The 21,472-nt window shown below is 41.6% G+C and overlaps 2 protein-coding genes and 1 long non-coding RNA gene across 6 annotated transcripts; 1 reads left to right on the top strand and 2 right to left on the bottom strand.

Moving 5' to 3' along the window:
* Positions 1-82: 82 nt before the first annotated feature.
* On the bottom strand, positions 83-4,741 carry CCNB1IP1 (cyclin B1 interacting protein 1). The gene is made up of 4 exons (XM_083410826.1): positions 4,279-4,741; positions 2,694-3,064; positions 1,636-1,966; positions 83-977 (listed from the first exon to the last, which is right to left on the bottom strand). The coding sequence occupies exons 2-4, from the start codon at positions 2,988-2,990 to the stop codon at positions 784-786; spliced, it is 822 nt and encodes a 273-aa protein (XP_083266952.1). The 5' UTR covers positions 2,991-3,064; positions 4,279-4,741; the 3' UTR covers positions 83-783.
* Positions 4,742-6,801: 2,060 nt separating this feature from the next.
* LOC310663217 lies at positions 6,802-12,002 on the bottom strand. 4 transcript variants are annotated; one of them, XR_014504389.1, is made up of 6 exons: positions 11,984-12,002; positions 10,200-10,305; positions 9,098-9,247; positions 8,688-8,829; positions 7,598-7,663; positions 6,802-6,936 (listed from the first exon to the last, which is right to left on the bottom strand). It is a non-coding gene; the product is annotated as an uncharacterized lncRNA (long non-coding RNA). The 4 variants fall into 4 exon arrangements; XR_014504390.1 differs by lacking the exon at positions 11,984-12,002 and adding an exon at positions 11,201-11,951; XR_014504391.1 differs by lacking the exon at positions 11,984-12,002 and adding an exon at positions 11,156-11,950.
* A 2,884-nt stretch (positions 12,003-14,886) lies between these two features.
* Positions 14,887-18,296, top strand: LOC310663055 (uncharacterized protein). The gene is made up of 2 exons (XM_083410622.1): positions 14,887-15,043; positions 16,842-18,296. The coding sequence occupies exon 2, from the start codon at positions 16,853-16,855 to the stop codon at positions 17,882-17,884; it is 1,032 nt and encodes a 343-aa protein (XP_083266748.1). The 5' UTR covers positions 14,887-15,043; positions 16,842-16,852; the 3' UTR covers positions 17,885-18,296.
* Positions 18,297-21,472: the final 3,176 nt, after the last annotated feature.

The following is a 21,472-nucleotide window of genomic DNA, read 5'->3' as shown; positions in this document are numbered from 1 at the left end:
TATTAGATTTTTCCTCCCCGCCCCACACCCCACAAAAAACCTCAACCCCACCTGTTTCAATAAGCAGTGAACAAATCAAACACAGTCTTGCAAACATGTTTATGCACGTAATTGGAGAAAAAAGTACTATTACATTACAACACAAATGTGGCAGTTCAAAGCAATCATCAGGAGGAAAGATCACATAACACAGTTGGAACAATATAGTAATTAAACAATTAGGCTGCAATCCTGTACATCTGTACCTAGACACCACAGAGTTCAATAGACCTTATTACCAGGTAAGTATATGTAAGATTGCAGCCTTGGTGCCAGAAAAAAAATGACATAGTGAAGCAAGCTTTCACATTTCACTTTAAGGAATCATAATTTGTGTGAGAGCCCGAGTCATAATTGTATGTTGCAGGGTGGGAATTAATGTTGCTGAGTAATGGAACAATGACAGCATATATGCAACAATATCTAGAGGTGCAGGTGGCTATAGTAACCATTAGCAACAACTGGAACACTCTGCTGAGAGAAAGAAAGAAGCTTAGAGCTTAGAGACAGAATTGGTTTTAACTGGAGCATTTACTCCTTTAGTCCTCACTGCAGGCTCTCTTCCTTTAAAATTTGCTACTTCTGAGATTTCAGGAAATTTAACACACATTAGACTTCACTGAGATCTGGCCTGTGGGTTCTTTTAAAAGCTTCAAGTCTGCAACGAGGATTTCAGTCCAACAAGCATTTCATGCCTAACCTGGATATTCAAAAAGGCGTAAACTTGTCAGCATAAGTTACAATTTATATTCTCTTAATTTTATATGCCTTGTTGCCTCCTGCTTGCTGTTCCAAACCATTGCCAGGAGACGTAAAGAAGCTGTTGCCAGACTGGCCCAGTGGTGGAGAGGAAGCAAAGAAGGGTTTGAAATGGAAGTCCCCATCACCACGCCAGCCCTGGATAGGTGTTGCATTCTCAGAGAACCTGGCAGCATTACCTAGAACATGTGAACAAGAGATATTGTATTAGGGGGGATTTAATCTATAAGTAAGCCAATATTAGCCACAGTAGTATGTTAACACAGAGAATACTCAATATATGCCTACAGTTTTACTAGAGTAGAGTAGAGTAGAGTAGACTAGACTGATGGATTGACTGTTAAGCCTCTCTGGGAATTGTAGCTTTGTGAGGGAAATTTAGGAATCTCCTTTTGACTCTTTACAAACTACCATTCCCAGAAATTGAGGCAGGAGGCTATGGCAGTTTAAAGTGGCAAGATCCTGCTTTAAATGTATAGTGTAGATAAGGAAATGATTAGGGCATATTCAGTGAGGTGTGGCACTCAAGAGAATTAACCACAAAATTTGGGCAAAGTTCCATTTGCTTTGCTAGGAGAGACAGAAGAAATGAGTTGGTAACATCATCACCATTGTCATCATAATTTATTATTTATATGCTGCCCATCTGACTGGGTTGCCCCAGCCACTCTAAGCGGCTCCATGTGTCTGGGGGCAAAACTATACTTTTCTAATATACATAGGATTTCCCCATCATGCCTATGTTTCTCTCATATTGCTCTTTGTGGGAAAAAAGTTAATTGCACTGAGTATGATAGTACAAGTTTAACTACCCAACTGAAAGGCCCCTGTCCTTACCCAAAGAGAAACCAAATACAGGCTGGGGCATCATAGAAGGCTCTTGGCCTGCCTCCTGGTTGGCCACAGCAATGTTGCGCAAGCGTAGGCTGTCATAGAGGCCCTGCAGTTTCTGGTACTGCCGATTGCGCTCCATGAGTTTCTCTGAGAGCTCAGTGAATTTCTTTTTGTATTCTTCCAGTACTTTCTTTAGGGAGGAGACCTCACTCTTCATGGAAGTCAGCTCCACATCTTTGCTCTGGAGTTGCTGGGTGTAGACTTTCTCCATCTGCTTCAGGTGGCCCTCTGCCTTGCTGTAGGTATATTCTTGGTATAAGCGCTCCTGATGAACCTGCAAGGATAGAAGATAGAGTAAGCAGGAGCATAAGAGCCACTGTGATGTCAGAGCCGAGCAATATGTGCTTGATGTATTCCCCCCTCCCTTAATTCTTTTATTCTTCTTCATTATTTTTCTTCCTTTCTCTTTCAGCTGAAATCTCTAGCAGAAGTTGAGCAGATTGGAGGCTGGAGTAGTAGTACAGTCAAACCTCGGTTGTCAAACATAATCCATTTTGGAAGACGGTTCGACTTCCAAAACGTTTGACAACCGAAAACTGAAGCGGAAGCCTCAATAAAATAAGGAAACTCAAAATGGAAGTCATGTAGAACATTCAGCTTCTGAAAACTGGAGCAGTTACTTCTGGGTTTTTGCCATTCCGGAGCCAAAACATTCCAAAACGGAGGCATTCGGGAACCAAGGTTTGACTGTAGCAGTAGTAAATTAATGTCTATACCTCCCTTCATCTAAGGATCACAGGGTGGTTTACAATATAAAAACACAAACATGCATAACATAGTAACAAAACAAAACAAAACAAATAACCCCCAACACACACGGTTTAAAAGGCCATAGATTGTTTAATTAGTCAAATGTAGTTTCCTAACTATTTTATGTCTGGTTTTTCTGTTACAAATCCACCCCAATCTGCATCTCCTCTTAACAGTGAAAAGATAGAGTACAGCTAAATTTTCAAAACCTTAAAATGCCATTGGTGGAAACCTGTTCAAGGAGTGTTTACCTGGTATGTCCAGAAAGCCAGAGCCCTGGAACTGATGTCCAGAATAATCTCTGGTCGCAGTCCAGATAGGACCATGGCTTTATATTCCTCAGATGGACTGAGTTCTGTTCGAACAATATCCAGTTTACCAGAAAGAGCACTGGTGCAAGCAGGGCAGACTGCAGGCGAGCGGCTAAATTCCCCACTGCCATGTTGGTCACAGAAAATATGTGAGCAGGCTGTGACCCATGCGTAGCCTGAAAGTTTGACTCGGCATTTGCGGTAATTGCAAAGAAGCATATCCTCACAGACTGACATGTTTGATGGAGCCAGTGCAAAAGTTTTACAAGTACTTTTTATGCGATGGAAAGGTAGCGTTCACCATACCACACCTATAAAATGAAATAAGTATTAATGCTAGGATTTTCAAATTGCTTATAGGCTATGGCTGCCTGGCGGAGAACTGGACTTAAGATCATTATATGTTCATTTAGCAGATCTGCAATTCAGATTACCTGAAATATTGCCTCCTCCTATTACAATATATGTCTACCTGAACCTTAAGATAGTCTTCTCAGGCCCTGCTCCTGGATCCCCTAATTGTAGTGAGTTGGATGGATTCCAAGGACAGGATCTATTCAGTGGTGACACCTCAGCTACAGAATAGCCTCCTCAAAAGATGTCTGGTGCCTTTTTCAGCACCACATTAAGACATTTTTTATTGACTCAGGCTTTATTATTTCATTTTGAATCCATGCAGTAGCTCACCCCCAGCCACCTGAATTCAGTGGTATATTGCCCACAGCTATCATGGCCTTTGGCAGTCAATAAATTTGTCCAATCTCTAAGCTCATCTAAACATGTGACCATCTGAATCAATAAATAAAAATCATGTGACAATGAATTCCATAAATTAGGTGCTGGGTATTGAAGTATGTCTTCCAGACTTGGTTGTAGGAGATCATTTTTATAGTACTAGTTCGGTCATGGACTTTAGGGAGGATGCTAGGCAAGTCATTTTCTCTGCCTCAGTAAGATCCCCATCTGTAACATGACATTTATTTTGTCCTGTGTTGCAGCTTTCACATACTGTACGAAAAAACAATCCATAGTACTTAATGTAACAACTTCATGGTGAGTACAGGCACCTATTTTTCTAGGGAGAAAAGCACTGGATACAACCTATACTAAGTTCCATTAATTTCAGTGGGCCTACTCTGAGTAGATACAGCCCAAGGAGTCCAAAACAGTCAAGAGATCAATCATCCAGTTCACCTTTTAAAGAATATTTGAAACACACTGTCCCTTCCAATTCTGCAATTCTATTGTTCTTCTCCTTGAAAAATTCTAGGCACTGGGCTTTTCCCTACAGTTGCACTTTCCAACAAATAACAGTGCCCAGAATTCTTTGAAGGAAAGGATGCTCTTCACCCTCCACACCCCATGCCCATCCACAGAGGATATTTTTATAATACTTATATACTTTAAAAAAAACCCACACACATTAAGCCCACTTTTTATTCGCAACACATCAGTTCAATACTAAAACACTACCCATTGTTCTTTTTTCTTATAGTGGGAGGCAAGTCCCAGAAATTTAACGGACTTTAAATTTCCCTTCAAGGAACATAAAATCCTGCTGGATCAGACCAAGCAGCCCCGTCTAGTCCGGCATCCTTTTTCTCACAGCAGCCGACCAGAAAATGCCTTTGGAAAGCCCATCGACTAGATAAGATTAACCAGATGTACTTCCGCCTCCCACACAGCTGTCACGGTGTGAACAAAAAGTGGCACTCTTGAGTAAACAATAGAAGTTCAGTGAGTAGCTATTTTTGGCGGGGTGGGGGCGGGGTGCAAAAACAAACAAAACCCTGTTGTTTTAAAAGAAACTAAGCCAGGAAGTTGATGCTTTTGTGACGTAATATATTGAACTCTTTCGAACGAGGTATTTTACTGACATGAGTACGTAGGCTTGTGAGGCATTTATTTATTTACAAACGGCAGTTTAAAAGATGGGCGATGAGGGGGGCGGGGATAGGCAGCGAAGAAAAGGCGGGAAAATATGTAGAACGCCGAGGTGGGAAAAGAACAGAAAGATGCTCACGCGCCGCCTCACTTGATTGGTCCCCCCCAGCCCGCGTCTCCAACGGCCGGAGCTCGCGCTGCTCTTCAAACCTACTTTTAATTCCCGCTCTTTTCTCCAACGTTTCCCCTGAGGCGCTAAAGAAGGCGAAGGGCGGGAAAAGTGGATAGGAATGCGAAGCGCCAGGGGCATATCGCTGGCAGAAAGAAAAGCGAGATAAGCACGGAACTGTTGTTTTTTGTTTTTAAGCTGGACCTCTCCACGTCCCCGTCACAAAAATTAAAATGCGTTAAAGTGCCCCTCACGTGCCATTCAGTGAATTATAAAAGTTGCAAGCCGGAGTTCTGCAAACAACCAAAAAATGGTTGGATTCCGCGCACACACAGCCCTCACACACACTCCCCAGCCCTATGAATCCCAGCTTAGTGTGGTTGCTCCATTTCTGCTTTACATACAGTACTAAGAATAATTAGGCAGTGGAGAGTATTTTAAGTCATTGCCTCTCTCGCGCCCATGCAGTACTTAATCCATTTAAGGCAACTTCAAGTGCAAAAACCATTGTATTGAATGGACAGTAAAATAACTTTATTAGAGTCAGACAAAAACAAATCACCAGTGCAAGTTTTCAATGTCCATCAGAATTGTTCCCGAGCCTAGTATGTATTTTTATGTAACACAATAGAAGCCACAGCCAACAAATAAGTTTGAAGTTTCCTGTCCCCACATCAGCCCTTTTCAAAGTGAACTCTGTATCCATAACATCTCTTTGCACTTCCCAGTTCTAGTACTGTACTGAAAATCACCATTTGCAAGTCACAAAAAAAGTGTTATGGGCTGTAAAGGTATTGTGTATATACACAGCCTAATTTTGATGCTTTTATTCCAGGCAAAGCTATGTACCCTTTTGCTATAGCTTTAGCCCAAGGCTGGTAATATTCAGAAGACTGGATTCTTGTGTCAGTTTCAGTATGCGTGAAGCCTCCTAATTGCAGTACCAAATGGCTGAAAACTTATAAAAATTGACAACTCTTCGCGGTGGAATATCTGTGGTTTGGACTTTTAACAAATCATGGACCCTTTCAGTTTTTAAAAGGCTTATTTTAGATATGCAGGTGACATTGCTCCCATCCAAATAAAACTGAAAAATTACACTGCATTTCAGCTCACCGAGCACAAGCCATGTTCGTATTTTCACCAACCCAACAACACTAGGTAAATACGCTGTGTGCTGCAATTCCAACATTATTCCAGCAGCACACTTAAAATTTAACCTGACTCCATTTAGACGAATCCTATCCTATTACAAACCTGTATAGCCGTCCTCTCCCCTCTCATGGCTTTTAAGGTTTGTGTCTCAACTAAAGGGTAGACTATTTTAACTAGCCACTTGATATGTTGTATCTCTAAAAGACTTTGTTAATTTGAATATTGAAAAGATGTCACAACTATAAAAGATGTCATATGCTTTGACAAGGCTCTAAAATTAAAGTGTCAACTTAGATGAAAACTTTGTCATTGGCTACACTAAGTTATATTCAAGAGAAAACCCACTGAGATTAAGGAACGTAACTGATTAAGGTCTAATAATTTCAATGGATCTGGTTGAGTACAACTAACACTGGAACAGTCCTTTTGTTTTCAAAGTTGCAATGACTTGTGAATTTGTAAAAAAGAAAGCACCCTGTTCACAACTATGTATTTTGGGTGAGGGTGTACAAAGCAGGTTTATGGCATCAAGATGGCGTTTTTATCTCCAAATGTTGGTTTTGGAAAACAGCTTTTTCTCAGAGTAAGATACAACATGTGCTAGAGGGAGCTATTTTCCATGTACACTTGTTTACCCATCTTCAGATATGTGACACTGTTTTCCATAACCATATTGATGTAATTATACTCTAGTAAAGAATTTGTGAAAATCTGAAACTCGACCATTTCTTAATTATGAATTGTACACAATTTCAAAAGGTGTTCAACATATACTCCACTTAGTAAATGTGGACGATAATGAGCTACAACTTAATTATTAGGACAATTTTTTTATTGTTGATATAACACTCAAGAGAGTAAGGAGCCAGTATCTTGTTTTCACATGTTACAGCAAATTCATTCATCTTCTGTACCACGTTTTTCCATGCTGAAACAGAAATACTGTTCTCACTTTCATGCCTGTGTCCAACAAACCTGTGGAAAATGATTTAAACATTTAGAAATGTAAATTCAAGCTTCCTGTTAAAAGCTAGGCAATCACAGCTCAGTTATTCCATTAAAAAAACACTCCTTTTGGCTTGCTGGCTCATGATTTAAAGCTTCACGTTTGCATTTTTCAGAATGTCTGGCCCCGCAAAATTCAATAGTGCCAACAGACAGCCAACCCATCCAAAGGCACATTGAGTGAAGAAAGGCCAGCTTTAATATTTGATGACACAAAATCTCACTGTCTACGGCTTGCGACAGCAAGAGGAACGGTCATCATGCATTTACACTTTTGAGCACACTTACCAACCCCTGCTCCACCCACCCCTATTTATACTTCAAATTTCCACTATTATTTTGAGGATCCACTCCTTTTAAAGAATCTGTTGCCCTCCTGAGGATGTTGGACTGTAACTCCCATAGTCCCTAGCAGCTGGTCATGCAGGCTGGAGTCTGAAAACATCTGGAGGGCCAAAGGTGCTTTAGAGGCACTGACACTATCTAGTTTGTTTGGATCCTGCCCATTAGATTTCATACTATGAAAGATAAATTCTACTATATAAACAGCAACTTCTTACAAGACAGTAATCAGTGGTTTGGATGCAAATGTCTTCTGCTAAGTGGCGAGAGAAAAAGCTTCAGTCCTTACATTTTGTAGAGGCTCAGGATGGGGAATGTGCACCGTTGCTGTTTCATCTCTTTAGAATCATCTGCCCTATAAAAGAAAAGAGTGGCAGCTATTTAGTTAGCAAGCATCCTTCTTTAGATCTGACTGGTTCTTGCTCCCCTCTCTACTGTAGAAAATTTGGTTACCACGAAATGGGTCATGTCTCCATACAAAGCAATTTAAATTTTATTCCACTGTCTAATTTCTATTGACTGGGTGTCGTCGTCGTCCCCCCCCAAGTCTATAGCAGTGTAAAGTCAAGCAAACCCCCCAACCTCTCTTCATAAGAGGGTGAGAGAAGACCACTGTCACCTGACCTACACAGGAAACTGGAGGGTTCGCCCTCCCATCACAAGATAGGAAGAACTCAGTTTTGCACATTCCTGTCTGGTGGAGTGGGAGGGACAACCCATATGAGGATCCCCTCCTCCCTGCAGGAAAATAAGTCACTACAAACCAAACACCAGCCAAAACGTAAATGCTTTTTTCCTTACACCCCTTGGTCTTCTTGCTTCTGTTCAGCAGAAATTTAGGAAGTTTTGGGGAAGTGAGAAGAGCTAAGGGCCATGACCTGGTACAACTTCCAGTTTGAGGAAGAAATCAGCAACTAAAAACTTGCAATCAGATTTAATCTAATTGGTCCAAATAAATGACCATCTTAACCATTTTTAGAGAAGTATGCCTAAACTTTGGGGGAAGTAACTCTTGAGTTCATCACAAATATGCCTAGATAAATATATTTAGCTGACCCTATAAAAACAAGAATGGCATATATTTTATAAGATAAACAAGTCATTCAAGTATTGTTGCAATAGGTTACTATGCTGTTTCTGTTATCTAAACAACATCAAGCCTTAACAAAAAGAAAACATACACTCATCAACATTTTTATGGAAATATCGCTTGTGCCAAGGAGAGATCTGCTCAGAGCATGTGCATAATCAGGGTTAATCAGGTGAAACACGGACAGAACATGCGGTTCATCATAACAGGCTCCCCAAGTCTCTTGCCATCTCCTACTTAGCAACCAAGATACCTCAATTTATTACTTCAAGAGAAACCAAGGTCATACCTTTTTCTCAATATCAATTCTGACTTCCAGAAATCCTAGTATTTTCAGTGTTTGTTCAGTCCATTTTGTATTACAGCTGTTCACACTATGCAACTCTTCAGGAGACGTATTTGGTGTTCATTTTCCTCCAAACACATGCTCTCTGAAATACAACCACTAGTTGTTATTACTGTTTGCATGTGTCTGGCAACAATATCCTTAAGCAGATATACACTCATCAGCATTTTAATAGAAATATCACTTGTGCCAAGGAGAGATCCGCTCAGAGCATGTGCATAATCAGGGTTAATCAGGTGAAACACGGACAGAACATGCAGTTCATCATAACAGGCTCCCCAAGTCTCTTGCCATCTCCTACTTAGCAACCAAGATACCTCAAATTCTTACTTCAAGAGAAACCAAGATCATACCTTTTTCTTATTATCACCAAATGGACCAAACTCCATGACTTCCAGAAATCCTAGGAATTTCCTGAATTTGTTCAGCCCATCTCTGACTGCAATGGTTCCCTTCAAAGAACTCTTCAGAAGAAATATTTGATGTTTCTTGAAACCCATGCTCTATGAAAGAAAACAATTATGAACTGAACATAACTTTTGTCAGCCTAAAAGTTGCAGTTATGGGCAATGTATCATTATGTCGTCCTTTTCTTAGCAATATGTGCACACAATTCAATGACTATACTGAGAAGCAGAAAACTGGAAGCTGTTAGGCAGAGCATGGGCAAATTAATAAATACCCTTCTCCAGCAGAAACATGTGCTATTAACAATCAGGCCAAGTCTAATGAGGCTAGAGGTTTTTAGCATCAACTAATGGGTTTATTCCTCCCCCCCCCCCCCTTAGGTATGAGACTAACACATTCAATTTTTTTATCATAGAACTTCTATTCAAAATACAAAAAAAAAAAAACACACCCTTGAACCAACCTCTCCATTTTACCATTCTGTACTTTGAAATGAAAGTAATCCACATCATCTTTATGTGCCACTCAGCCTTTCACCACATTGCTATATGTGCAGGCATTTGTACACAGCAAATGCTGGAAACAAATGTGTACTACAAGCAAGTTCAATTCGCCATTCTTATTTATATGCAGGGCTGCCTCTGAAGATAGTTGCTGATTTTTCTTTGACCTTATTATGTATGCCTTTTGTGTTTTTAGCTTGTATTTTTATGTTGCGAACCACCCTGAGATCTACGAATGAAGGGTGATATGCAAATTTAGTAAGTAATATTTACAGAATACACTTGCATAAAAGATCCCTAGGACTACATATGTCCTACCAAACCAAGGAGTTGCAAGCGTTCAAATCTCCACTCTGCCATGAAGGTCACTCACTCTCTCTCAGCCTAACCTCATAGGGTTGCTGCGAGGATAAAGTGGGGCAGGGGGAACAGCATATGTCACCTTGAGCTCCTTGGAAAATGCAGTGATATATAAATGCATTAAACACATACTTTCACAGTGCAAAACCAGAGGCACAAGAACTCCCCTTCACAAAAGGCTTACCCAAATGCAAGGATAACCATAAGATTAACTCCAGATGAGTGCATTCCAGAAGCACTGCTTTGATGATGCAGATGCTTCACGTAGGAGCCCTCCATTTTTCCGCAGGCTGTAGAAAGCAAGAGAGACGGGGAGAGCATTAAGGGAGCACACAAGCAAGCCTCAACTCTCATTTGGAGAGGTTTGGCTCCAATTAAGTCAGTAATGTAAAGTGGAGGAAGAACACAAGACTACAGAAAGGCTTAAGAAATACTGCCTTCTAAGGCCAGAGATTTAACTGCCTTTTCTCCTACCAGGCCTTAAGAACCTTTGGGCTTCTTTTTGCTATTTCTGGGGAATTGTTTATAATGCAGCATCTACACAACAGGCCTAAGCAAACCCACACTTATTTTTATCCTACTTTTGTACTAAAACCATTTTCACACCACCCATCAATAGGACCCAAACATGGCATTAAGCTTCCTAGTGTAGTAAACTTTGCTAGTTATCTTGCCCCCCTGAAAAGACCCACCGTGAAGTTTTCCCCCCTCCTCATTACCAACTCAATGGGCCAGAAGAAAACTACCTCGGAGCGAGCGTGCCCAGTTTCCACCCCCGGACCAAAGCCTAAAAGCTTCGTCTTCAACATGTAGCCCGCATTTCATATCACACCGACGCAATTAAGGAAACGAACACGTGCTCTCTGCGGGAGGGAACAGAAGAGCAAAGCCTTGATTTCTACTAGGATCTTTTTCACGGGGAAACACTAGGCACCGACAGCGCTTTCAATGGTGCAGTAATCGGACAGTACCATGCTGCTTTGGAAGCAAGCCCCACTGAAATCAGTGAAGAGCATACTCACGAGCACTAATGCTAGAGTGGGGTGCAAACGATCTGAAAACAAAAATCTAGCAGCCCAACCCCCACCCGCACCGTGACTCTTTCCAAAGGCATTACAAGAACGGATGGCAAGAACTAACCTGCGATTAAGAATGGATTCGATAGCACAAACGACAAATGCTTACCCAGCGCCAAAGAACCGCAAGGCAGAGGAAGAAGGTAGGCGGGCCAGGAAATACTGGCAGACCGCCTTGGCATTGGCTGAGAAGGCAAGCCAATCATCTCTCGAGAGACTGGGCGCTTTTGTAACATTAACGCAAGAATACAATTTGAGTGAAAGACTGTGAACGAGTCGTGATCTTACTGTTGCAAGTAGGTGGCGCTAATAAGGCCTTTCCTTGGCTTTGCTGCATCATTCAACCCAAGAAGAAGGATACAGATTGTAAAGAATGATTACTTTCCACCAGCACTCTAAGGGTTAACCGTTAAACTAGTGGCTGGAATCTGCTGCTTCTTTTTTTGTACACAGCTGCAATCATAGCTATGTGGGTGCCTGCGGTAGTTTCCCAGAAAGACAAAAAAAAAAATCTTAACAGCACTTTTCATGATATTCTTAGTGCATAATAGAAAGCAGTTTTATTTGTATTTATTGTTAAATTTCGACCCTGCATTAATTCTAAACAGCTTAACACAGCATAGATCATAATATAAGAGCCTGCTAGATAGTATTTGAAATTATTTTATTCAGAGTTTCAGTCTGGGTTGGGGTGGTTTTTTTAGGACAAGGAAAGAAGGGGCAGAGACAAAATGTTGTTCTAGTTCTGGTGTTTGTGCACATTTCAAAATATAGCATCCTGATGCAGTCAAGGACTGGTTGCCACATCTAGAAAATTTTCAAACCACACAGTTCATAATGTCTCAAGATTAGATTAGATAAGTCATGTTCTCAAATATCTAAATAGCAATACCCCAAATGGTTGTAATGTTCTTACAGCAACTCCATACTGCTCTGGAAAATTGACTTACTTATAAATGTTGTTTCAAATGAATTCATTTAATTATTGTTTTCTTATGAAGCAAGGGCCTAGGCATGGACTAACGCAAACTATGAGTTCTATGTGTCAGTCTTATATGTGGTGTTGCTTCATTGCTTCTTTTTAGTGTCTAAGACAAAAATGTTGTTCCAGTTCTAGTGTTTGTGCACATTTCAAAATAAAGCATTCTGATGCATTCAAGGACTAGTTACCACATGTAGAAGCTTTTCAGACCACACAATTCAACAATCTCGTGAGATTATATTAGATAAGTCATGATGGTCAATAAATAGCAATACTAAATAGCAATACTTTCACAAACCCCAAATGTTTGTATTGTTCTTACAGCAACTCCTTAATGATTTTATGACAAACCAACTTTAAGCAAGCATTTTCTAATTTGACCTTCTGGGTGTTGACATAAAAAGATCCAGCCCTGCTGGATCCAGACAGACAAAGGCGAATTTATAGTTGTGTCCACAATGGTCAGCTAGATGCTGCCTGGAAGCTCCAAAACAACATAGTGGCAATAACTGATATGATAAGGCTACAAGGTTAACTGGATGACCAATTTAAGCCAGGGTCAAGTAATAGAAGATGCGAAATACGTCATCATTATCACAGTTCTATATCTGCAGGTGAGGCAATGGATGTGCTGAGCCTTGCCTTTCCTAACTAATGAACTAAAGGAGAGCCAACAAATTGAAGCTCAACAATTCGTTCCATCTCTTTAAAAAAAAAAAGCTCAACATGTCCACGAATGCTCTGGAGGGTGGCAGATGGGAATGGGCCTTTTCTGTAGTGGCTCCCCGTTTGTGGAATGCTCTCCCCAGGGATGTTCAGCTGGAGCCTTCATTATACAGCCTTAGGAGTCAGGCAATAGTGTTCCTCTTAAACCAGGCCTTTGGCAGGTTGACATCCGATAACCTTTTAGAGGTGGTGTGGGAGAGGTTATTGGTTAAATATAAAGCATATTTTGGGGGCCCTTGGGGTCTCCCACACCTTGAAGCCCTTCTCTGTGCGCCCCCTCCAAAGGAGGTGCCGAGAGTGGCAACAAGAGTAGAGCCCTTTCTAGTAGCAGCCCCTGGTTGTGTCATGCTCTTCCTCATGAGGCTTGCCTGCCACTGATGTTATTAGCTTTTGAATGCCAGGCGCATACATTTTTCTCCTGGCTTCTGATTCTTTGAATCAGTGCAATTTCTATCTATTGCTTTTTTAAAAAAAGAAATTATATCCCACTTTCTACATCATAGGTCTCAAGTGGCCTGTAACAATTAAATGTACAATATACACAATTTAAAACATCGCTTAAACTTCCAAAATGTAAAGTCTAAAGAATTTAAAATCTCTCTCTCTAGGAAAAGAATATTAACCAAATTAATACAAAATTAATACAAAATTATCAAATAACTGTGTCGTTTAGTGGCGGATCAGCCCACCATTCATCATTTGTGAGAAGGGATTGTGGAGAGAGAGAGACAGAGAGACCCAAGGATCTGTGCCTTAGTCTAAGGTTTTTATTTCAACAGTAACAATACAAGATAAATAAAGTTCCAACTCTACGATTCTATGATTCTATGGTTCTTTTTAATAAGTTTGAATTTTAAAATTACATTCTTAATTACTCATGCACACTGAAGCAAACACACTGGTCTGGCCATGGAAATCCCTCTCAAGATTAGATTAGGTAAGTCATGTTGGTCAATATCTAAATAGCAATACTTTCGCAAACCCCAAATGTTTGTATTGTTCTTACAGCAACTCCTTACTGGTTTTATGACAAACCAACTTTAAGCAAGCATTTTCTAATTTGACCTTCTGGGTGTTGACATAAAAAGAGCCTTGCTGGATCCAGACCAAAGGTCAATTTATAGTTGTGTCCACAATGGTCAGCTAGATGCTGCCTGGAAGCCCCCAAACAATAAGGTGGCAATATAAGGCTATGAGGTTTACATGATGACCACCGTAAAACAATTGAATTGCTCATCCAGTAAATCTCTCAGGGACAAGCAACAGAAGATGCAAAATAAGTCAATTTGTTTATCCATACCCGTATTATATTATTTCATATCCATTTCTCCATGGCCTCCTAGGTCTCTTCCAAATCATCAGATTCAAATAGCATTTCAGTTGTCCCTTGCAAAAAGTCCTCCTTTTTGTTCAACATCAGTTTGAATCTAATAAAATTCGCTGAAAGTTCTACAGCACTGGTACATGCATCCATTCAAACTTAATACAATTAATGGCAAGATTACTTCATTATGTCCCCCAATATCCTCTATGTGAGATGAGGGGTTGAGAACTAAGTACAGTGGTACCTCGGGTTAAGAAATTAGTTAGTTCTGTAGGTCTGTTCTTAACCTGAAACTGTTCTTAACCTGAAGCACCACTTCCTGCTAATGGGGCTTCCCTCTGCCGTCACGCCACTACTGCGCGATTTCTGTTATCATCCTGAAGCAAAGTTCTTAATTCAGATCTCTATTATGCATGGATTTTACAGACCTGGGATTCAACCCTTATGGAAAAACTAACTGCAGTACAACAAGAGTATCGTACTGAGGGGGGAGGAATCTTCTTTTCTTACGAAATGGTTTGATTTTATTGAATATGCACAATCCACTGAGCATGCTTTCTGTCCACCAGCATCACATGGAATATCATGGAACGATTCATTTGTTTGACCACAACCCTAGAAAATGGTATATATTCTAAGTTCAAATAATGCTATATTTTTGTTCCTGGAAGACTCTGCATTCTGAGAAGGGGAGTGGGAGGGTTTTCTTGTGACTGTTATCTTCGTTTATCATCTGAAAAGAATCAATAAATGTGTCTTTTAGTTCCAATGTAGGTGGAGCGGTGTGTAGTTTCTCATTAACCCATAGCCTCTTCTATCCTATATAAACAGCAACTGGTTCATACATGTCCCTCATTCTCCACCAAGAGAAGCAGTTGCCACCTACTACAAAACTTTCTGTGTGAATACCACGAATACCGGTAAGTCTTGGAGGGATACTGGGCAGGAGCGGAAAGAAACTACTTTAGAATTTGGGGCATAAGGGAGGGAGTGCTTTTGTGGACCTGCACTCTAACTACCTCTTTATAATTATAAAGGATATAATCATAAACTCTAAGGATTTTATTTCAGCAATAATAGTACAAGTTAAATGAAGTTCCTTTTAATAATCCAACAACCAGTCTACTAAAACAGACCATGTATTCTAGCAAAAAACCTTGAATCTAAAAATGACATTAATGCATATTCAAGCAGAATCTCTCTCTGCACAGCTGAAGCAAAATCCCAGGGTGTTCCTGGTGGTGCTTCTTTGTGGACCTGTAGTTTAACTACTTTTTTATAATTATTGAGTGCCAATGATATTCCCTGTGTGATATTGAAGTGACATGGAGCCTTCCCCAGTGGCGGAGGAAGGGGGGCGGCCCCCCCCCCCGGGTGCCATCTCTGAGGAAGTGTGACAAGAGTGTTCGCCACTGAGTGTTTCTGAATAGCAATGAGTAGGGCTTCATGAGTCACCAGGAGACAATGGCTATCTCAATGCTTTGTGAAAATTTATTTCATAAGGGAGTTTTGCATTGTGTGGAAATGTATGTTCTTTTGCCTATCACTGACTCTGCTGTCAGGTTATTTTAATAGGACCTCTTGAGCTCTAGAGTTATGGCACCAGAAGAGGGAGAGAGGAATAGCCACTTCTTTAGTGTCATGCATAATCTTATAAACTTCTGTTATGCCCCTATTTTTATATTCCTGAATCAAAAACACCCAAATGGTGGTGTTTAGTGGCTGATCAGACTACCAACCCTTCTTGTGTAGGGTGAGGAAGAGATTCCTGAATCAATAAAGAAATGGGGAATCTCTTCTCTTCCCCCACAGCGCCCATAGATGTGTCCTTCCATCCTCTCCTAGCTCTGAACCTCAACAGTCTGGTACTATAATGCTATTGCTGCAGTTCCTGTACTGAGGTTGAGGGTAGGCAAGTAAGTTTATCTGCCCCTTCCAGTGCTGTATGGGTGAAAGGATGGTGTCAGTTTATGCACACAATGAGATTTTGCTCCTCTTTCCAAGATATTCTGAGCTGTTAGGCAGTCTCTTCCCATCACAGCTGAGATAGGAATTAATTAGAACAGCAGTTACCTGCATGGCACTCATGAGTGCTCGTATGGTGCCCACAAAAGGTCTCGGTAAATATCCCCTCAAAATCAACTGGCTCAGCCTCTCCATTTAATGGGGCTTCAGTATTGAAGGCCCACTCTCTCATATGTTCTGAACAAGGAAGAGGTGCAAAGAGCTTCTCTTTGTGAGCAAGCACAGCAGTGATGGATAAAGGTGTTTTAGCCACACTGAGCCTTCAAACAAGCAATGATTTTCTGCAAAATCTGGATCTTTCGTTTCCCAAACAGCCATTCCCTAAAATCACAAGGCAAACTGCTTTTAAAAGTGATCAGCCTGTTAAACGCAACTTATATTCCTTGGAGGGGATGGGTGGGTCTCCTATCAAATGGAGAGAGAAATAGATAGAGAAATATGTCTTGACAAGCAGAAGATGTTTGGTTCGCCTTTCAAAGCACATCACAGTTAATTAGTAATCATTTACCTTTGGCATTATATTTGGCACTGGCAGGTATATTGTGTTAAAGCAATGAGACTGTTTTCCAAGAGTTCAGCAAATTCTGTTAATTCTTTCATTATTAAAAATAATATGATAATAAAGTAATTACAAAGAGTAAATGAATGATCAATTTGTGAAATCTTACTGAAAACATTGCTTTCTTTTCCTAGAATCAAGCACCATGCCAGAGATAGTCCCTAAGAACAAAGCCCCAGGGGTTGATTTCTGTGGGGTAGATGAATATTACTACATTGTCCGCTCAGACCTGGGCTGCTACATGAAGTCCACCAATTTCCATGAGGGCAGAGACCTTGAAGTGTTTAGCCTGCACAGTTCCTGCATGGGAGGAGAACACTACTTAGCCCATGAGGATGACCTATTCTACATCATCAAAGGAGACAACTATCGCCGTGTCAGCAACATGAATGGAGACTTGGATGCTGTAGTATACAGCCTCCATCCCAACTGCCGCGGAGGGGACCATTACCTCTCAGCCTTTGGATCCTTCTATATCATTTTCCAGAAAAGAGGTGTTTACCGTCGGATCACTAATATGCATGAAGATACAGATGCAGTTGAATACACACTTCACCCAACTTGCAAGGATGGTCTCTATTACTGGGGCACCAAGGATTACTATTACTTTGTAAAACCCCATGATGAATGGGGGGTCCAGTACTATAAATGCACCAACTTCCATGAAAATGTGGATGCTGTTACATACTCCTTCCATAGTGATGTTGTGAACATGCTCCCTGGAGGAATGGCTATTACCCAAGGCCCAGCTTATGGTAAGTGGGAAGCTATCAAGACCATCTCCAATGACTCCAACACTCCCATTGTATGGAATAAGAAGATCACTAAGAAAGTGGGATACAACAAGCAGAAGATGAGCAGTGTGGAGCACAACTGGAAGGTTTCCATGACTGCCTCATATCAGTCGGGTGCACTCACTGAGGCCATTGCCAAGTACCAGTTCTCTCTCACTGCTGAGTATGGTGGAAATAGTGTCAACACAGAGCAGGAAGACTGGAATGAAGCCACTGAGATCGAAGAAGCTATTAATTTGACCCTGCAGCCCAATGAGAAGATGTACATATGGCAATACCAGCTGGGTTTGGGCAAGGAAACGGTTTTGTTCTGCCGTGATATGAAATTTACGAGTGATTCTATTCCACCTACAGATATTCCTTTGCCACCTTCCAAGAAGTGAAAAGAAAAGTGTTAGGCCAAAAGGCACCTTCAAAGGCTTCCTCTCTATTATAACATTTAATTGATTAATATGGGCTAATATTTAGACAATCTAGAGCTCTCATAAGGGGGCGTTAGCTGAGTAGGATATAGACATGCATAAGCTAAACACGAAGTGAGATTAATGATTACTATTATATACTCTCATATGGACATACACACCCTGCTAGGCTACAGTTAGAAAAGCATATCCTAGTTTGTGCATGATGCAGGTGATCCAAGCTTAATGCCTTTTAGATAAGCTACTATTTCCCTGGTGCCTATGAATCCCTTTGCCAAATTTGTGCCTTCAAATTAATTTGTACCTGCTGAACTCTGGAATCTGTCCCACTGTTCTACAAATCAAATAAAATGAATAATCAGTGGTTTAAAAATGTGTTCTGTGTGCTTTTCACACTTGTGTACAAAATGATTTTCAACATATATTTCCCAGAAGACACAAATACCTTCTTCCTTTTGCAGAAGCTTTTTCCAGAGGGTATTGCGGAAGTGGGGAGCTCTGTTTTCAATTTCATGCTGGTGTCCCATCAGAGACCCTCACTTTTTTACATCATAGTTGTTAGCTGGCTCCAATTTTGAGGGTTGGCTTCGTTCAGAGATGGGTCAAGGGGCCTGATCCAGCACCACAAGCACATTTTTATGTCCCCTTCCCAACCAATCCCAGAATCCCCCTAATTCGGCAGCAGCAAAACCAATCTAAAGATCAGACACAGTGTTCAGGTGGTCAGAGAGATTTATGCATGTGTCCTGTGTTCACAGGTGTGAGAGTGTGAGGTGACCACAGCCACTTTGGATCACTCACCAATGGCATGCTGGTCCTGGGAGGCTGCCTAAGGTTGAATGTGCCCTTATAGCTAAAAAGCAATAGCTCTTTTAACCCCGCCCCCTCCCTGTCCTAGAGGTGCTAGGAAGGAACATTCTCTTTTCTCTGGCTGCCGATTGATTACTAGCCCCAATTCAAATGCTGGTTTTGACTCATAGAATCATAGAGTTGGAAGAGACCACAAGGGCCATCGAGTCCAACCCCCTGCCAAGCAGGAAACATCAGAGCACTCCTGACATATGTTGTCAAGCCTCTGCTTAAAGACCTCCAAAGAAGGAGACTCCACCACACTCCTTGGCAGCAAATTCCACTGTCGAACAGCTCTTACTGTCAGGAAGTTCATGGGGTTCAGAATCTCAGTACCTCAAGGACCTCCCCTTCCCATATCAACCTACCTGAACTCTGCAGTGATCACTTGAAGCCCTTCTCTTTGCACCCCCTCCAACAGAGGTGCCAAGGGGAGCAGCAAGAGAAGAGACCTTGCTAGTGGTAGCCCCTGGTTGTGTAGAGCTTTCCCTCATTAGGCTTGACCACCACGGATGTTATTAACCTTTGAATGCCAGGCACATAAATTTTTCTCTTGGCTTCTGATTCTTTGAATCGATGCAATTCCTATCTATTCCTTTTATTTTATTTATTTTAAGAAATTATATCCTACTTTCCACATCATAGGTGTCAGGTTGTCCTTAACAATAAAATGTACCATATACACAATTTAAAACATCACTTAAACTTCCAAAATTTAAAACCTCAAGAATTTTAAATCTCTCTCTCAGAAAAGAAAAACAATCACCAGCTGTGACCATTTTAACCTTCCGAGAAGCATTCAGGAAGCAGAGGCCCTCTGAAATAAAGCAGCTAGATTGGGGTGGGAAGAGACCCAAGAACACAGGAACTATTCCTCACTCTAAGGTTTTTATTAGAATAGCAATACAAGATAAATGAAATTCCAACTCTACGTTTCTAGGATTCTATGGTTCCAACAACGTGCCTACTAAAACAGACCATGTATTTCAGCAAATGAGTTTGAATTATATAATTACATTCTTAGTTACTCATGCACACTTAAGCACACACACTGGGCTGGCCCCTAACCTCTAGATATTAAAAATGGTAGGATTTTGACTTATTGGGATAGGACAGGATAAATACAAGCAGCAGAGGAATTAGCCTATGGAAAATGACCTGGCCAAGCTTGAACCATTAAGAAACAATACAGGGCTATTCAGGGCCCTTGGGAAGGCAAGAGAACTGTACTTCCCCTGCTGCCCTGAGCTGTGACAGAGACAGGGGATTTGGAAGGTTGCTGGGGTCACTAGGTGTGATGCTGCAGGAAGAGTTGGGGGGGGGGGGGCTTTGGCACAAGACCTCCAGTAGCAGCAGGGAAGGAGGCTCAACAATTTGTGCTGGCTGGCTGAAGTTATTTTGTGAGAGTTGCCTTGGATTCAAGTGCTGAACTAATGTAGAAAACAAGCCCCTATTGGAGCTTGTTAGGGGCTTGTTAGATGGATTCCCTCCAACTAAATTCCTCTGTAAATACGTGAATAAATCATGTTTCGTAAAGCTTTGGCAGCATCCGCCCTGTCTTCAAATCTTAAAATGAGGTTGAGGGCCAAGCAGATCCCATCAGCCAAGGTCACCCAGAGTCCATGGGTTTAGGCGATAGGGAAGTTGCTTGCCTTTATTTAGGCCCATCAGAAGGCAAAGGGGGGGGAGGGTTCTGGCCGCCTAGGTGGGGTGGGTGTGGGTCAAGGAATTGTTCATAAAGTGCCCCCAGGTAAAGCCCGGTGGCAAGATTTGGATTTGGAATATGCGGCAAGAAATGGAGTAGGCTGGACCACCAAGAGGAAGCAGCAGGAATTCTGAACTTCTGTTTTGAAGTGGCCACAGAAACTCTTTTGGGACTTAGGGGTATGAGTTTTGAGGCTCCGACCATAATCCTAGGAGAGCCCTAGGAAGACTGAATGTGTGAATTAACCAGAGTGGACTGGGAACTGTGGAAGGGATGTTTGATTTACTTAAGGGGAAGATTTCTGTGGAAACTTCAGGCAAACTTCTGCAGCAAAGGGAATCTTTGTAGGCCCAGGCAAAGACCTCCTCCCCTCTTGGTGACAAAACGAGACCAAGGACTCACACATCACGACGTCTACTGGGATTTAAAATGGCCACAACTTTTATTATCAATTTCAGATGTAGGAAACCTTGGCTTAGGCATTGGGCATCTATCCCTCTCAGCCCTGCAGCCGGGGGAACTGAGGCACAGCGGGGTTCATCACATCAGAGGGGGCACTGCAAAATGCATGTTTACACAGCAAGCCCCCCCCCCCCGCACCTTTGGGGCGTTCACTGTGCCAGTCACTCCCTTCACAAACCTCCTTTAACCCTGAAAACGCTGTTGCAAGGGGGGAGGAATCACCATTTCGCGCTCCCCTATAAGAAAGATAGACTAAAGGATTCCGCCTAAGGTCTAAAACCACTAAAGTTGTGACAATTGCTATGGGGAAGATGAAACCTGCCATGCAGGGGGAATTCCTTCCCGGTCCTTTAACAGCAACCATCATAGGATCGTAGCAACCCCTGCGAACCTGAAAAGGTTAACCTTTAATAAAGCTGGTGATCAAAGAGAGGGTCAGGTGGGTGGAGCTCCAGAGCCAACTGCGCACTCAGAGCAGGCTCCGCCCCATATTCCAACCCCTGGAGTGGAGCAGAGTGAAGCCTGCTCACCTG

The sequence above is a fragment of the Podarcis tiliguerta genome (genome assembly GCF_965153285.1).
Source record: "Podarcis tiliguerta genome assembly, chromosome: 13".
Taxonomy (NCBI): domain Eukaryota; kingdom Metazoa; phylum Chordata; class Lepidosauria; order Squamata; family Lacertidae; genus Podarcis; species Podarcis tiliguerta.
This window is presented reverse-complemented; position numbering and strand designations above follow the sequence as displayed.

What these genes read in the sequence shown, in the direction of transcription:
- LOC310663055 (XM_083410622.1), top strand. Translation starts at nt 16,853, where the DNA reads ATGCCAGAGATAGTCCCTAAGAACAAAGCCCCAGGGGTTGATTTCTGT.
- CCNB1IP1 (XM_083410826.1), bottom strand. Translation starts at nt 2,990, where the DNA reads ATGTCAGTCTGTGAGGATATGCTTCTTTGCAATTACCGCAAATGCCGA. An exon ending in TGGCTTTCTGGACATACCAG is followed by an intron (nt 1,967 to 2,693) that starts GTAAACACTCCT and finishes CTATCCTTGCAG; the next exon opens with GTTCATCAGGAGCGCTTATA. An exon ending in TGTATTTGGTTTCTCTTTGG is followed by an intron (nt 978 to 1,635) that starts GTAAGGACAGGG and finishes CACATGTTCTAG; the next exon opens with GTAATGCTGCCAGGTTCTCT.